The sequence below is a fragment of the Xenopus tropicalis genome, chromosome 9 (genome assembly GCF_000004195.4).
Source record: "Xenopus tropicalis strain Nigerian chromosome 9, UCB_Xtro_10.0, whole genome shotgun sequence".
Lineage (NCBI taxonomy): Eukaryota > Metazoa > Chordata > Amphibia > Anura > Pipidae > Xenopus > Xenopus tropicalis.
In genome coordinates this window covers 25,865,121-25,879,755 of record NC_030685.2, presented here as the reverse complement: position 1 = coordinate 25,879,755, position 14,635 = coordinate 25,865,121, and the positions used below count along the sequence as shown (strand labels likewise).

Genomic DNA, 14,635 nt, shown 5'->3' with positions numbered 1-14,635 from the left:
TGACGTTGAGGGTGGAGAGGCAGGGCTGGTGCCGGGCAGGCCTAGAGGAACTTGCCTTGGTGCACATATTTCTTGGCCCAGCACCAGTTCATCCATTCACTTGGAGGAGCTCATGACTGGGGTAGGAGGCACCTGAGGTGCCATCCACGGTTTGGTGGGCTCTTACGTTTAATGCTTTAAAGTTGTTAGCATTACGGATTCTGCAACCCAAAAGTAAAATTGCACTTATTTATATTTGCAAAACCCAAAAGTAATGCTGTGTAACATTATCATTTTTATTGATATAAATATGTATATCTATAAGCAAAAACGATGTTACATTAAGCTATTATAGATTAACAAGAAGCTCATACAGAAGAGAGTTTGAAAAGGGCAACATAAGAGTAAGGTTTGAGTAAGCAGACTGATTGCATAGTTAGTAGCTGGGGGTCTGACCCGGGCGGGCAATCTGTGGGTTTGGGCAAATGCCAGAGGGGCTGCTGTAAGATGCCATAGACAGTCACTATTTACTGGGCTGGTGGGGGACTGTTTGTTTATAAAAGCATGGTCCAATTGAGGTGTGATAATTGAATTGTCATTCCATGTTTCATGCTATGTTGCCAGGTACACTGCTACTGCTGTTATTATGTCATTTGTATATCCTGTACTATACACACAAGTACAAGTAATTTGATTGGATAAAGGCAAGCAGAGATATCTCATCAGGGCATCAGGCTCAGGAATTGGTTTTGTGCACAACATTTACACACCTTTAAAGCAATACTGTCATGGAAAACATGTTTTTTCAAACTGCATCAGTTAATAGAGCTTCTCCAGCAGAATCCTGCACTGAAAATACATTTTTTTTTATATTTCATTTTAAAATTTCACATGGGGCTAACTGTATGACCTGTGCTCTGTTAAACTTCAGTCACACTTTACTGCTGAGCTGCTAGTTGAAGTGATATCACCCCCTCCCAGCAGCCGATGAGCAGAACAATGGGAAGGGATCAAGATAGCAGCTCCCAGTAGATATCAGTATTGCACTCAATAGTAAGAAATCCAAGTCTGGCTTAGGACTCCTCAAGTTACATGGGAGTGGGAGAAACTATAGGTTACCTGAAAGCAGTTCTAATGTGTAGCGCTGGCTCCTTCTGAAAGCTCAGACTCAGGCACAATGCACTGAGATGGCGCCTACACACCAATATTACAACTAAAAAAATACGTCCATCCAACTTTACATGTGTAATTATATCCCCCGTCCCCCTGCATGGGTTCTGTTTCTTTAACATTCAGGAAATCCACAGGCCATGCTGGTTTTGAGATATATGTTCTTGGTTTTTATTTTCCTGAACTTGTAGAGCTATGAGTGGAGTAAGGACTAGCTTTAGGGCAGCAGTGTCCTTGAGATCAACCAACAAGCCAGAATCTCAGTAACATTCATGGCCACCCACAATATGCCACTTGCAGTCTGTCTCAGGTTAGCTGGTAATTAAAAGGAAAGAGAAAGTCTTGAAGCCCCACCATTAGATTTGCACTGGCTCAGCCTCAGAATGTGCAAGTACAGACAGAGCGCTAGAAAACATTATTCCATTACTTCGCCCAAAGCAACTGTATGAGATGGCAAACGCTTTAAGAAATTCCACTAGGAGAATAAAGCGAAATAAACATGCCTGCCTAAATTAGATCCCTCATTCTTATTTCCACTTGATATCATTAGAAAATGCAGTACCACCAACTCTGTCTTCATTGCTCACAAACCCACAACAACGTCTTGTATTTCAGGCTTACAGGAAAGTGCAGCCACAGAATGCTGGAATAATATAAAATGTAGAAGAGCCAAGTCATACACTGTGAAACTGATCCATTACCAGCAATTAGCACGGGCTCTGTAGTAACTGGCAGCTGCTCTTCATTTCGTTTAGAATGGAACGATCCTTCCGTCAATGAGTGGATTTAAAACAGTACAGAGATAAAATACACCCCTATAAAGAAAACAACAGACAAAAAATCTGCACAAGCGTTTTTGGGACTGGATTAATCAAATTACTTTTATTTAATATTACAGAGTTTATTCGGGTTCAAAAAGGATGATAGTCTATTGCATCGCATTTAACCCCAAATTATCCACAGTATATTTATATATATATATATACACACACACACACACATATACAGACATAGCTATCAATAGACTCACCTGCACTAAAATATGTATAAATGAACTGTAGGTCCTGAGATTACTATAGCCTTGGACACTATGCTTGTTAAAGAAATCATCCAGGCCCCTCTTATAGGCATTAACTGAATCTGCCATCACAACATCACTAGGAGGGGCATTCCCCAACCACCTATGCTGCTTCAAATGGAAGGGTTTTTTTCTGTGTGAACCCCCAAATCTCTCTAAATAATCCCCTCTAATATACTTGTACAGAGTAATCATGTCCCCTCGCAAGCGCCTTTTTTCCAGAGAAAACATCCCCAACCTTTCCAAGATTAGTTGCACGCCTCTGCACTCTCTCTCCAGCTCATTAATATTCTTCCTAAAGGAATAGTTCACTTTAAAAAACTTTCAGTATGATGTAGACATTGATATTTTGATACAACTTGCAATTGGTCTTCATTTTTTATTTTTTTGTGGTTTTTCAATTATTTAGATATTTGTTCAGCAGGTCTATATTTTTAGCAGCTATCTGGTTGCTAGGGTCTTATTTACCCTAGCAACCAGGCAGTGGTTTTAATGAAAGATTGATGACTCAAAAGAATGAAACAGCACAATAGTTCACCACCAATATTTTCTTTCGTCTGGTGCAAATTTCTTTAAAAATCACGTTACAATATTGAACAGCACAAATAAAGAGATTTTCTTTGGTAATAAAAGGCCTTTATTCCATCATGGCAAAATCCTAGATTGTACAAGGCCCCTTGATGGAATTAAGACCTTTTATTACCAAAGAAAATGTCTTTATTGGTGCTGTTCATTACAGACACTGAGAGATTGAAGAGAAATAGAAGACGGTCTAAATAGGGAGATATTTATTAAAAAATAACAATAAAATTGTGGCCCCAAAGAAAGGTTTTAGGCTTCCGAGGTCAGCGACCCCTATTGAAAACTGCGCCCAAACCTGCACTGCATTATTAAGATGAGGCCTTACCTGTACTTTATTCTCTTTATCAAACATTTACTGACTGTTGGCAAAGGAAAATACACAAATAAAGGACCGACTCTAAGATTTCAGAACCTGATGGATTTTGTGCATGTGGAATTGGGCTTGCTGGCAGCAGCCTCAAAATTGTCCTTCGGCAAGTTTAAACTCACCCAATCACAGGGTTGGAACGGGAGGTGCAAGCTGCTGCCTAGGGGCCCTGACACCCCACCATGGGCCCCAGCCAAAGCCCCCAAGAGACCCTGCCAACCACGCAACCCCCTCTCCCCCTTGAGCACGTGTGCATTATACTTATCAGGGGAGGGAGCACAGTGAAGGAGCGCTGGCGGGCCCACCAGGCTTTTTCCCGACCCAGCCCAATTGCGGGTTACAATAACTTTGGTGTGAATGGAAACATACCCAGTTGCACTGGGTGAATACAATCCGCTATTAAGGAGGCCATACACGGCCATTGGATACACTCTCTAAGTTGAAGAGGGGCCACATGGCCTTTATATTTTCTATTCTAGCTGCTCCTATAATAACACTCTCCAAGTTGGTTGAATTGGCACATGGTATACATGTGAGCAGTAACGCCACGTCAAGGCTTCAACCATGTTACTGTCCATTCACACACCTATTGCAGCAAATGGCTCACCCTATCATTTGCTGCAATAGTTCCCTATCTACCCAGGCTCTGGCTAATATAAGCCATCATGAAACCCTTCCTCCTCAGTTCAGACTGGGAGGTGTCAGGAACAGACGTTCCCCATTTGGATACCTACAATAATACACACACTCTTTACATCCACATTCTCTCACTGATTCATTCACTATCTTCTCTTTTTCTGTGGCAAATCCCATGGTCATTGTAGTTGGGACTGGGATTCCACTCCCCACTTACTAACTATATAATTACCACCCCCCTCCCTAGTTCCTTACCTAGTAAGGAGTTAAAATGACACGTGGATGGGGCCCTATGATTGGATTAAGGACACTGTTACATAGTAATTGAGGGTGAGTGTGTCCATCAGTTTAAATTTACCTAACATCTAGATAATCCAGAGGAAGGCAAAAAACCCCATCGGAAGCCATCTCCAGTTGGCTTCAGATGGGGCAAAAATTCCTTCCTGACTCCAAAATGGCAATCGGACAAATCCCTGGATCAACAGTGTGGCCTATTTATCTTGCCTAATATATGGTTTATGGCCGGGAGGGGAAGGAGGGAGCGGAGGCTAGGCAGCATTTAGGGACATACAGCTCTGCCTAGTCTGTTCAGATTCCTTTGATCCTAAACCCTAAGTATCCCTAAACTCTTCACCAATCACATTCATACCTCCGATGGGCTTAATTTTATTTTTTGAAAAAAAGGGGCCTACAGCTGTAGCTCCATCTGCTGCATTATTTCTCCCTCCTACTGGGTTAAAGAGGCACAAGGTACAGACTGCCTCATATAGATGTTTCTACATTTTAATAGTAATCTAAATTTAACTTGCAGCCAATCAAAAGGTCAACTATGTTCACCTTCTAAATTGGTGCAGTGGGGATCCCTATCTGCATTCACGCACATTCACTTCCATTCATACATTCTATTCCTATAAACTTTATAGTACCCCTATCCCAAATTCACCCAAACTACAGATAAAAAAAGACAGGAGAGCATAAAATATGAGAAAGAAAAAAGTCCAACATTCCTATTCCTATATAACTTATCCTATCTATGTTTTTTTTTTTGTTTTTTTTTGTTTTTTTTTGCTTAACTTATATTAAAGGTGAAAAGGGTTAGAGAAAAAAAGAGAACAAGAGAAGATAAGAAATAATCCTAATATTAAACTTATGCTATCTATTGACTTACCATACGAAGAAATACATGGAAGAAGAAAATGGTAGCAGAATGGGAAAGGAGAGAAGATAGAAAAGAAAGAAAGCTTATTTACCTTAACTTATATAAATAGAAATTGAAATATACTGAACGATGTTAATTAACAGTGCACTGCCTTACCATAAGTGCACTGTATGTTCAGTAGAGATGTTTACCCTTATCCAAGGGTCTGTGGGACTTTGCCCAAAATCCATTTAGAAAAACCAGCTCGCAGCTCTTCTGGCCTCCCACGTCGTCTTCTTCTTCAAGTTGCCTCTTCTTTCTGTCTAGGATCCCATGTGGGGCTGATGTAGTTGGCTATACAGGCAAACACTTGCAGTTAATGGCAGATCTGATGCCATAGATGGAATTTGGTTTGTTGGTATGTTGCCCCGATCACTTGTTGCACAGGGAGTTTGATGTTAGTCCCCATGAGCACAGAAAATGCTTTACTCCTGCCAATTCCAGTTGTAATCCACATAGGTGAAATCTTCTATCTTATTTTCCTCGGAGGTCTCAGCACAGAATCCTGGTTTAATTTCTTTTAATTTATCTGCTGGTTGCTATACAAAGAATGCAAACACTTAGTTGCATTATAGTATTTAATTTTTAAGCATGAACATGACATATTCTACAATATGGGCAGATATTTTTGTATGATGTGTATGTTTTGTATGTATGACTTTAAAGTTCAGCACAGTATGTTTAAGAAGGTTCCTTACTTCATGGTAACAGGAAAATTCATGGAATAGGGATATCAATTCAGCTGTCAATTGCCAACCTACTTATTGTCACTTAAGGGAATATCCCTGAAAATGTTTAGAAGGTTCAAGTATTTATGTCCTTCAAATAGCCTGAGCTGAATGCACAGAAGAAAAAAATAACATAAAAAGGTATATGGAGGCTTAGTCTCTGCAAAAAAACAACTGTCGCCTATGAAATTCTACAAAAAGCTCCAAAAAAGCAAACAGCCTATTGGCCTCCCCAAATAAAAACTTAACCTTCCCTGCTGTCAGTGGTGCAATACGCTTACATGTAGATATTGTAGAGATATGGCAAAGGTTAAGCCAGGGATCCCCCATAATTTTTACTTGTGAGTCACACTTAGATCTAAAAATTGTTAGTGAACCACACATTAATGAAAAGTTAATTGAGGATGCAAAATAAGGGTTGTGATTGGCTATTTGGTAGCCCCATGTGGACTGCTGGCCTGAAGGAGGCTCCTCTTGGAGTAAAACCTGTCTCCAAGCCAAAGATTTAAAAATGGGCACCTACTGTGAGGACACTGTGAGCAACATCAAAGGGGGTGGAAACCAACATGGGGAGACGCGTGCCTTTGCTTGCGGTAGCCATATACTTACAATTTTGGGCTTGAAAGGTGTCTGAGTTGTTCTCTTTTCAAGCTCACTCCAGTTGATTCCGGCAAAGAATTGGTGTTCCCTGATGTTCCCATTTACTCCTAAACGGTTGTTATTGTCCATCTCCAGAAGCTTAAAAAAAAAACATAAACCATGAACATTTATCTGAATAAAATAGATGTTTAGTCAGACACCATTCAACCATAGAGGGCTGTTCAATGCAAGGACTGTGGTTGAACTCCAGCTCTTCAAGAAATTTTAGTGGCCACAAAATGTATCTACATTTATCCCTCTAAATTGAAATAAGAGCACTGTGTACATCGTTATGTATGTATGTATGTATGTATGTATGTATGTATGTACACAAGGGTACGCAGCGCTGTACAATCTTACAATATGCAAAATTACACAAAGGGAGGACAAGTGTTATAATGAATAAATACAATAAATAAGTATAAATGCTCAGGGAATAAGTGCCATGTGTTATGGAATGAAACCAAATATAACTCAGTAGAGGAGGGGAGGTCATGGAATATATTCATTCTGCTTGAAAGACGTACTGCCCCAATGTACCTGACCCCAGATATTAAATGTGCAAAAGTAGCAAGCAGTGCAACTAGTCAATGAATTCACTTCCCAGTGTGTAATTGTTCCTACTGACCTTTGGCAGAAGGTCCAGCATTTCCTGGCTCATGTGACTTGGATAATCAACCTTTGTCAGCTTCATATCCAAAAACTCCCTAGCAGGATCAAGTGATGGGACAAATGGCTTCCTTCCAGTGGCCATTTCATACATGATGACACCAAGCGACCACCAGTCCGCTCCAGCGTCGTACGCCTCCAATGACAACATCTTTAGAAAAAAAGAACCAATTATTTGAGGGTAATAGAAACACAGTTACATTAAATACAGTGAAATTGCATTTGTAATTGGGTCTTAAATCTAGCGTAAAAGGGGAATATATAAAAGGTGAAGGTTTGGACCCCTTTGTATATTCTGACTGATTGGGGCATTTTTTTCCATTTCTTGTTTATATTATCAAAATGTTCCATTGTAGGGTTAAAATTTATAGTAAAATGGCCAGAGGACAGAGCAAAGTTGTCAAGGGGATTATGTTGTAAAAGGTACTAATTTTGCCCAGGAGCAGTAACCCATAGCAACCAGTCTAAAGGTATAATTTACTGGTCACCTGTATTAAAGCAAACATCTTATTGGTTGCTATTGGTTACTGGTCCTGGGCAAACTTAGTGCCTTTAATTATATATGGTGGAAAGAGATATTAATGTCACTGTGTATACATTTTGTTATAAAAAAAATTCTGACCTCTGGGGCACGGTATCCAGGTGTTCCTGCCAATCCCCTGATCTTCCATCCGGCGAACATTCCTGCAGCAGCGATGCCGAAGTCGCAGATCTTGATGTGTCCGTCGTTATCCACCAAGATGTTGTCAGGCTTGAGATCACTGCAACATACGCATGGGGGACAATGAATGTACAATATACTGTAACTGAGTAAAGTTCTGAGAATGATGGTCAGGGGTGTTGGGAGAAGTAAATTAAAAGACTAAAATAGATATTTTTGGTATAAGATAACCTAGAAACAATGAAGCTAAGTATTAAAAAGAAAAGAATAAATACATAATATTCTAGAGGAGAGAACTGAGATTGTACTGACCGATGGATGATGCCATTGGAGTGCAGAAACTGTAGGGCAACCACCATCTCTGCAGCGTAGAACCTGCAAAAAACAATCTCTGTATCATACACATTTAATCTAAATATTTAAGTTTTTCTTTACATTAAAATTAATCTTTAGTATGATGTAGAAAGTGATATTCCAAGAGAATCTGCAATTGGTCTTTATTTTTTTAGTATTTGTGGATTTTAAATTGTTTAGCTTTTTGTTCAGCAGCTCTCCAGCTTGGAAATTAGGCCGCTATCTGGTTGCTAGGGTTCAAATTACCCTAGCAACTAGGCAATGGTGTGAATGAGAGTCTGGAAAATGAATCAGAGAAGTCTGAATAGAAAGTTAATTAATAAAAAGTAACAATTTATGAATGGCCATTCAAAAGTTAGCATAAAGGTGAACTACCTGTTTACCTGTATACATGTTTAAAGAACAAGGAGAGTCTAATTCATAGGTGGGTGCCCATATGTTAGATAATCCCTTGTAAATTTCCCCAGGCTGTCGCTTCTTTTGGGAGGGATTCACCAGCCCTTTCTAACTCAGGGACATGCTGCTATCTAACCAGTATTTCCCAGAGGAATAAAGAGTAAGATGTAGAAAGATCAGTGGTGCCCTGGTTCTGCTGCTGTGCACATATCTCTCCTTTTGTGACAAAGGCCCAAGGACATAGCAATACACAACAACCCGTGAATTTACATGAAGGACATTTTCATTTTCGAATGAATTCACTTCTAAATCCATATTTTTGTAATTTCGTGCTTACTGAAATCTTAATTTGACATATGTAGTTTTGCACAAAAAGTCTGCTCTCCTACTCCCAAGCCCCTCTGCTTATTGCTCAGCCCTGGGGGTGCATTGGCACGACCTGGACACTTACATCTCAGTTGGGGTCAACACTGAGCAAATTTGCCCGTAGACAGTAACCTGTGGCAACCAATCATATTGTTGCATTTAATGTTCTACATTCAGTGGGCCAAAAAAAAGCCAATCACAGGTTGGTTGCAATGGGTTACAGGCCATGTGCATATTTACCCACTGTTGATAAATGAGTATCATACACTTTTGTCTGTATGTTCCTCTACAAGATGAATCTTATCACTTACTGGATGCTCTTCGTCTGTAAATGTTTTTGACGGAAAATCATCCTGTACAGCGTCCCCCCACCGGCATACTCCAGCACAAAGAAGGCTTGGGCCTAAAACAAATGAGCAAATGGCAAAGGCATAAGCCAGAACTGACCAACAAAGCAAGGAGAATTAATAAAACAGATTATGTGGCAATACAAACAGTGTTCCCTACCTTGGACTGGAATGTGGCATGTGAGTGGCACAGAAAGGGGCATTCTCTGGCGATCTTCGAGAGCCAGGCCTCCATACTGATCCACGGATAGTTGCACTTGTTTGGTTTCTTCTGCACTATCTTAATTGCCACAAGTTGTTTCTTTGGTGCAAATGATGCCAACATTACCTAGGAACAGACAAACGAGGTTAAATATTACAGTGTCTTGAATGGCTTTAAGAATAGTGCCCAGAAGGAGTCATGTTAGTTGCTTAAGGAAAGGTCATTTGGAGACAATGACCTGAAATAATTAATTATATCAACTTTAAGTTAATATTCTTAGACTTGCCCAATGGGAATATTTAATGACATTGCCAAGTGCTTGATTTCCCTCATATTTCTGCACAGTTTAATACCAGATTACAGAAGAGATTTCCATATTGGGAGGCCCCTCACTCACCTTTCCACCGCTGCCTTCTCCCAGCTTTCGATGGAATTTGTAACTCCGTATGTCCAGGGGGGGTGGCCTTCTCCCTTCCACACGGGATTTCTTCTTTGCACTTTCATCTTGTGGGATCAAACACATTCAGTCAAAAGCTCATATCAAAATATGTTATACATAGCACATTTCCATAAATATTTCCATTTATGTACCCCAATGACCTTTAGTCTTAGCTAAGGCAAGCACCCACATTCAGAGTAAGAATCTTTATCCAAGGGGAATATTGAGTGACTGACAACACAGAACTGGTACCTTCCTACAAGGTATTTAGGGTTATACAAAATATACATGCTGATTGATTTCTATGGGTTACTGCTCTTGGGCAAACTTTGAAACTTATAAATCTATAGAAGAATTTCACAAAGCAGAGGGATGGATTTTTTGTCTCCCCCTCCAACAGAACAAGCATGTGACCATTTTTGGCAGTTAAATGTATAAGAGAAAATGAATAACATATTCCCCTTGCCTTCTAACAGATCTGGGCTCCTTGGTCTTTTCTTCTCCTTGTTGTCTTCCTGCTCCTTACTCCTTCCATAACTGCTGCTTTGAAGATCTTCTGAGCTGGTTTTCTTTTCATTTTTTTCTTCTTTACCCTTCTTCCTCTTCTTGCTCTCAGGTTTGCTGGTCTCACCTGAGAGGCTTTTTCGTTCTTCTTGACTATCCTTTTTCTTCTCTGTTGGTTTTTTAGACCTTTTCCTTTTATTGGTCCCATCTTCAGGGGGCTTCTCCCCACACGGACTCATCTTCACATTTTCATCAGTGCTGGTCTTCTCTTTTAGGTTGGGTTTGTCAGTTGGAAAGACTTCCCCATCTTGATTCTTAGCCTTCTTCTCCATGCAGCCTTTATCCTGTAGAGGTTCCTTTTCTTCTGGAGTCTGGCTCCTTTTTTTCCTCTTCTTTCTTCTCTTCTCCATCTTCACCTTCCTTCTTCTCCTTTTATTGTATCCAAATGTCTTCTTTTGTCCTCTTTTTTCGCATCAGCCGTTGAACACTCTGGCACTCTCTATCTCCTCTTCACTATCACCAAATGGCAGTTGGGCTGAGCATGTAGGCAACAGTTAAGGCAGGGGTGTCAGGTTACGACCAACAGATACCCACGGAGGAGCATGTGACTACCAGCAGTGAGACATGCAACCAGCAGCAGAAGCATGTACCATTAGCAACAATCTAGGCTTATAATCACTGACAGCAGAAATCAGAGGAATAGTTAAATCTCAGGGCAGATAGAGGCACATAATTGTAAGAAACTGACAGATTGCTTTCTATAACATTCATAGATAATAAAGCATAACTAAGCTCTTTTGGGCAGGGTCCTCTTTACCTCTTGTATTGGTTGTTCTTTTGCCGCATGTATTCTTGTATGTTTAATATATACACCCAATTATTGTCCAGTGCTGTGGAATATGTTGGCGCTTTTTAAATACTTGCTAATAATACATTTCAAGGTGAACTTGACCTTCAGAATTACAAGATGTATCCTATATAATAATAAATATGTATATTTTATCAACTATTTATAGGTAAATGTGTGTATGTATGTTGATTAATTTATCTGCTGGTGGCTATACAAAGAATGCAAACACTTAGTTGCATTATAGTATTTAATTTCAAGCATGAACATAACATATTCTACAATATGGGCACATATTTCTGTATAATATGTAGCTGAAAGGGACATAATAAGGTTCTCAATTCAGCTGTCTATTGCTAACCTGCTTATTATCAATTAAGGGAATATCCCTGAAAATGTTTAGAAGCTTCAGGTATTTATGTCCTTCAAATAGCATGAGTTGAATGCAAAGAAGAAAAAAATGACATAAAAAGGTATATGGAGGCTCAGTCTCTGCAAGAAACATCTGCTTCCTATGAAATGCTACAAAAACTCCAATAAAGCAAACAGCCTATTGACAAATAAAAACGTGTCCTTCCCTGCTGTCAGTGGTGGAATATACTTATATGTAGATGTATATGTAGATGTTGTAGAGGTATGGCAAAAGTTACACCAGGGACCCCCAACATGTTTTGCTTGTGAGTCACACTCAGATCTAAAAAGTGTTAGTGAACTTGAAAATAAGGGCTGTGATTGGCTATTTGGTAGCCCAATGTGGACTGCTGGCCCGAATGAGGCTCCTCTTGGAGTAAAACCTTTCTCCAAGCCAAAAATGTAAAAATGGGCACCTATGGTAAGGACACTGTGAACAACATCAAAGGGGGTGGTGAGCAACATTCACCCTTCAGTGGCACTGCAGGGTGAATGTGAGGAGACACATGCCTTTGCTTGCGGTAGCCATATACTTACAATTTTGGGCTTGAAAGGTGTCTAAGTTGTTTTCTTTTCCAGCTCACGCCAGTTGATTCCGGCAAAGAATTGGTGTTCCCTGATGTTCCCATTTACTCCTAATCGCTTGTTTTTGTCCATTTCCAGAAGCTTAAAAAAACATAAACATTTATCTGAATAAAATACTGTAGATGCTTAGTAAGGCACAATGTAACCACAGAGGGTCGTTCAATGCAAGGGCTGTTGAACTACAACTCTTCAAGAAATTTTAGTGGCCACAAAATGTATCTATATTTATCAGTCTAAACTGGAATAAGAGCGCTGTGTACATCGGTGGAAGTGAAGTCAATGAAGTCACATCCTAGTGTGTAATTGTTCCTACTGACCTTTGGCAGAAGGTCCAGCATTTCCTGGCTCATGTGACTTGGATAATCAATCTTCGTCAGCTTTATTTCAAAATACTCCCTAGCAGGATCAAGCGATGGGACAAATGGCTGCCTTCCAGTGGCCATTTCGTACATGATGACACCAAGCGACCACCAGTCCGCTCCAGCGTCGTACTCCTCCAATGACAACATCTTTAGAAAAAAAGAACTAATTATTTCAGGGTAATAGAAACAGTTACATTAAATACAGTAAAATTGCATTTCTAATTGGGTCTTAAATCTAGCGTAACTGTAAAGGGGAAAAACACACTTTGCTAAATGAGGGCCAATAACCTAGGGAATATATAAAAGGCAAAGGTTTGGACCCCTTTGTATATATTGACTGATTGGGGCATTTTTTCCCTTTCTTGTCTATATTATCAAAATGTTCTATTGTTAGGTTAAAATGTCCTAAAGGACAGAGCAAAGTTGCAAAGATGTCCATGGAAGAACAGACATAAGGGACTATGTTGTAAAAGGCACTAAGTTTGCCCAGGAGCAGTAACCCATAGCAACCAAACTAAAGGTATAGTTTACTGGTCACCTTTATTAAAGCAAACATCTTATTGGCTGCTATTGGTTACTGGTCCTGGGCAAACCTAGTGCCTTTAATTATATATGGTGGAAAGAGATATTAATGCCACTGTGTATACATTTTGTTATAAAAAAAATTCTGACCTCTGGGGCACGGTATCCAGGTGTTCCTGCCAATCCCCTGATCTTCAATCCAGCGAACATTCCTGCAGCAGCGATGCCGAAGTCGCAGATCTTGATGTGTCCGTCGTTATCCACCAAGATGTTGTCAGGCTTGAGATCACTGCAATATACGCATGGGGGACAATGAATGTACAATATACTGTCACTGAGTTCTGAGAATGATGGTCAGGGGTGTTGGAAGAAGAAATTAAAAGACAACTAAAACCTAGAAAAAATTAAGCAAAGTATTAAAAGAAAAGAACAAATACATGATATTTAATAAAAAGTAAATGTACAGTAAATGAATGCAGAGAAAAAAAACATGTATTGCCAAGGTAAACTAAAATGTAAAATACAAAGGCATAAACCACAATTTATTGTGAGCCTGGACACTGAGTCACTAAAAGAAACTGTCCCTAACTGATTGCACCCAGATAGGTGGAAACATTAGTGTTAGCAGAATATGGGCACAAGCTGTGCCAGTGAGGGAAGCACATTGCTTTACACTTACATGCCTGCTGTGTTAAGTACTGTATTCCAAAACAAATTCTATAGCAAGCCACCAAGCCAGCGACATACTGAGAACCGCCAGGCCCCCCTGCAAAAAAATCTTTGGAGGTATCCATTGCACACAGGTACCCAGCCGGCGCCCCCCTGCTGAATATGTACAGCGGGCATGTATAACTTTGGTGGCTAGAGCAGCTATAAAGGAAGCAGACACCTGCAGTCTGGCCCATACTGCCCCCTGCTCTCGCTATAGTAAAGCCACTGCATTAAGCTGTGTATCATGCTAACAATAAATATAAATGGAAACTAGACATTCCATAATATTCTAGAGGAGAGAACTGAGATTGTACTGACCGATGGATGATGCCATTGGAGTGCAGAAACTGTAGGGCAACCACCATCTCTGCAGTGTAGAAGCTGCAAAAAACAATCTCTGTATCATACACATTTAATTTTTTATGTATACATTTATATATAGCGTTACCTATAAATGCCTCTGTTTCTTCTATCTCCAATATTTGTGTGCTGAAAAACGTTAAATATTTTTCACTAACTTTTTTAAGATGACAGACTAAATATTAAAGTTTTTCATTACATTAAAATTAACCTTTAGTATGACGTAGAAAGTGATATTCAGAGAGAGTCTGCAATTGTCTTAATTTTTTTAGTATTTGTGGATTTTAAATTGTTTTGCTTTTTGTTCAGCAGCTCTCCAGTTTGGAAATGAAGCCACTATCTGGTTGCTAGGGTCCAAATTGCCCTAGCAACTTGGCAGTGGTGTAAATGAGAGTCTGGAAAATGAATCAGAGAAGTCTGAATAGAAATCGGCAGTATTTGTGTATTTCTGTGCTGTAAACTAGGCCACATGTTGTGTGGCACAGCAAGAATAAAGAGCAGTGGGACTCTCAACATAATTAC

At 39.8% G+C, this 14,635-nt stretch overlaps 2 protein-coding genes across 2 annotated transcripts; both read right to left on the bottom strand.

The window, feature by feature from the left end:
• Positions 1-3,746: 3,746 nt before the first annotated feature.
• On the bottom strand, positions 3,747-10,647 carry LOC101731023 (protein kinase C delta type). The gene is made up of 9 exons (XM_004918281.4): positions 10,278-10,647; positions 9,770-9,876; positions 9,331-9,498; positions 9,135-9,226; positions 8,020-8,082; positions 7,669-7,807; positions 7,006-7,197; positions 6,348-6,476; positions 3,747-5,549 (listed from the first exon to the last, which is right to left on the bottom strand). The coding sequence occupies exons 1-9, from the start codon at positions 10,645-10,647 to the stop codon at positions 5,436-5,438; spliced, it is 1,374 nt and encodes a 457-aa protein (XP_004918338.3). The 3' UTR covers positions 3,747-5,435.
• LOC100485712 (protein kinase C theta type) lies at positions 9,789-14,127 on the bottom strand. The gene is made up of 5 exons (XM_018097645.2): positions 14,072-14,127; positions 13,193-13,331; positions 12,476-12,667; positions 12,111-12,239; positions 9,789-9,876 (listed from the first exon to the last, which is right to left on the bottom strand). The coding sequence occupies exons 1-4, from the start codon at positions 14,116-14,118 to the stop codon at positions 12,132-12,134; spliced, it is 486 nt and encodes a 161-aa protein (XP_017953134.1). The 5' UTR covers positions 14,119-14,127; the 3' UTR covers positions 9,789-9,876; positions 12,111-12,131.
• Between the last annotated feature and the right edge of the window lie 508 nt (positions 14,128-14,635).

Excerpts from the sequence above, each read along its gene's own strand:
- LOC101731023 (XM_004918281.4), bottom strand. The coding sequence starts at position 10,647 with ATGGAGAAGAAGGCTAAGAATCAAGATGGGGAAGTCTTTCCAACTGAC. Across the intron at positions 9,877-10,277 it reads GAGCCCAGATCTGTTAGAAG|ATGAAAGTGCAAAGAAGAAA; the intron begins GCAAGGGGAATA and ends TGATCCCACAAG. Across the intron at positions 7,808-8,019 it reads TCCAATGGCATCATCCATCG|TGATCTCAAGCCTGACAACA; the intron begins GTCAGTACAATC and ends CGTATGTTGCAG.
- LOC100485712 (XM_018097645.2), bottom strand. The coding sequence starts at position 14,118 with ATGGTGGTTGCCCTACAGTTTCTGCACTCCAATGGCATCATCCATCG. Across the intron at positions 13,332-14,071 it reads TCCAATGGCATCATCCATCG|TGATCTCAAGCCTGACAACA; the intron begins GTCAGTACAATC and ends CGTATATTGCAG. Across the intron at positions 12,240-12,475 it reads TGCTGGACCTTCTGCCAAAG|CTTCTGGAAATGGACAAAAA; the intron begins GTCAGTAGGAAC and ends TGTTTTTTTAAG.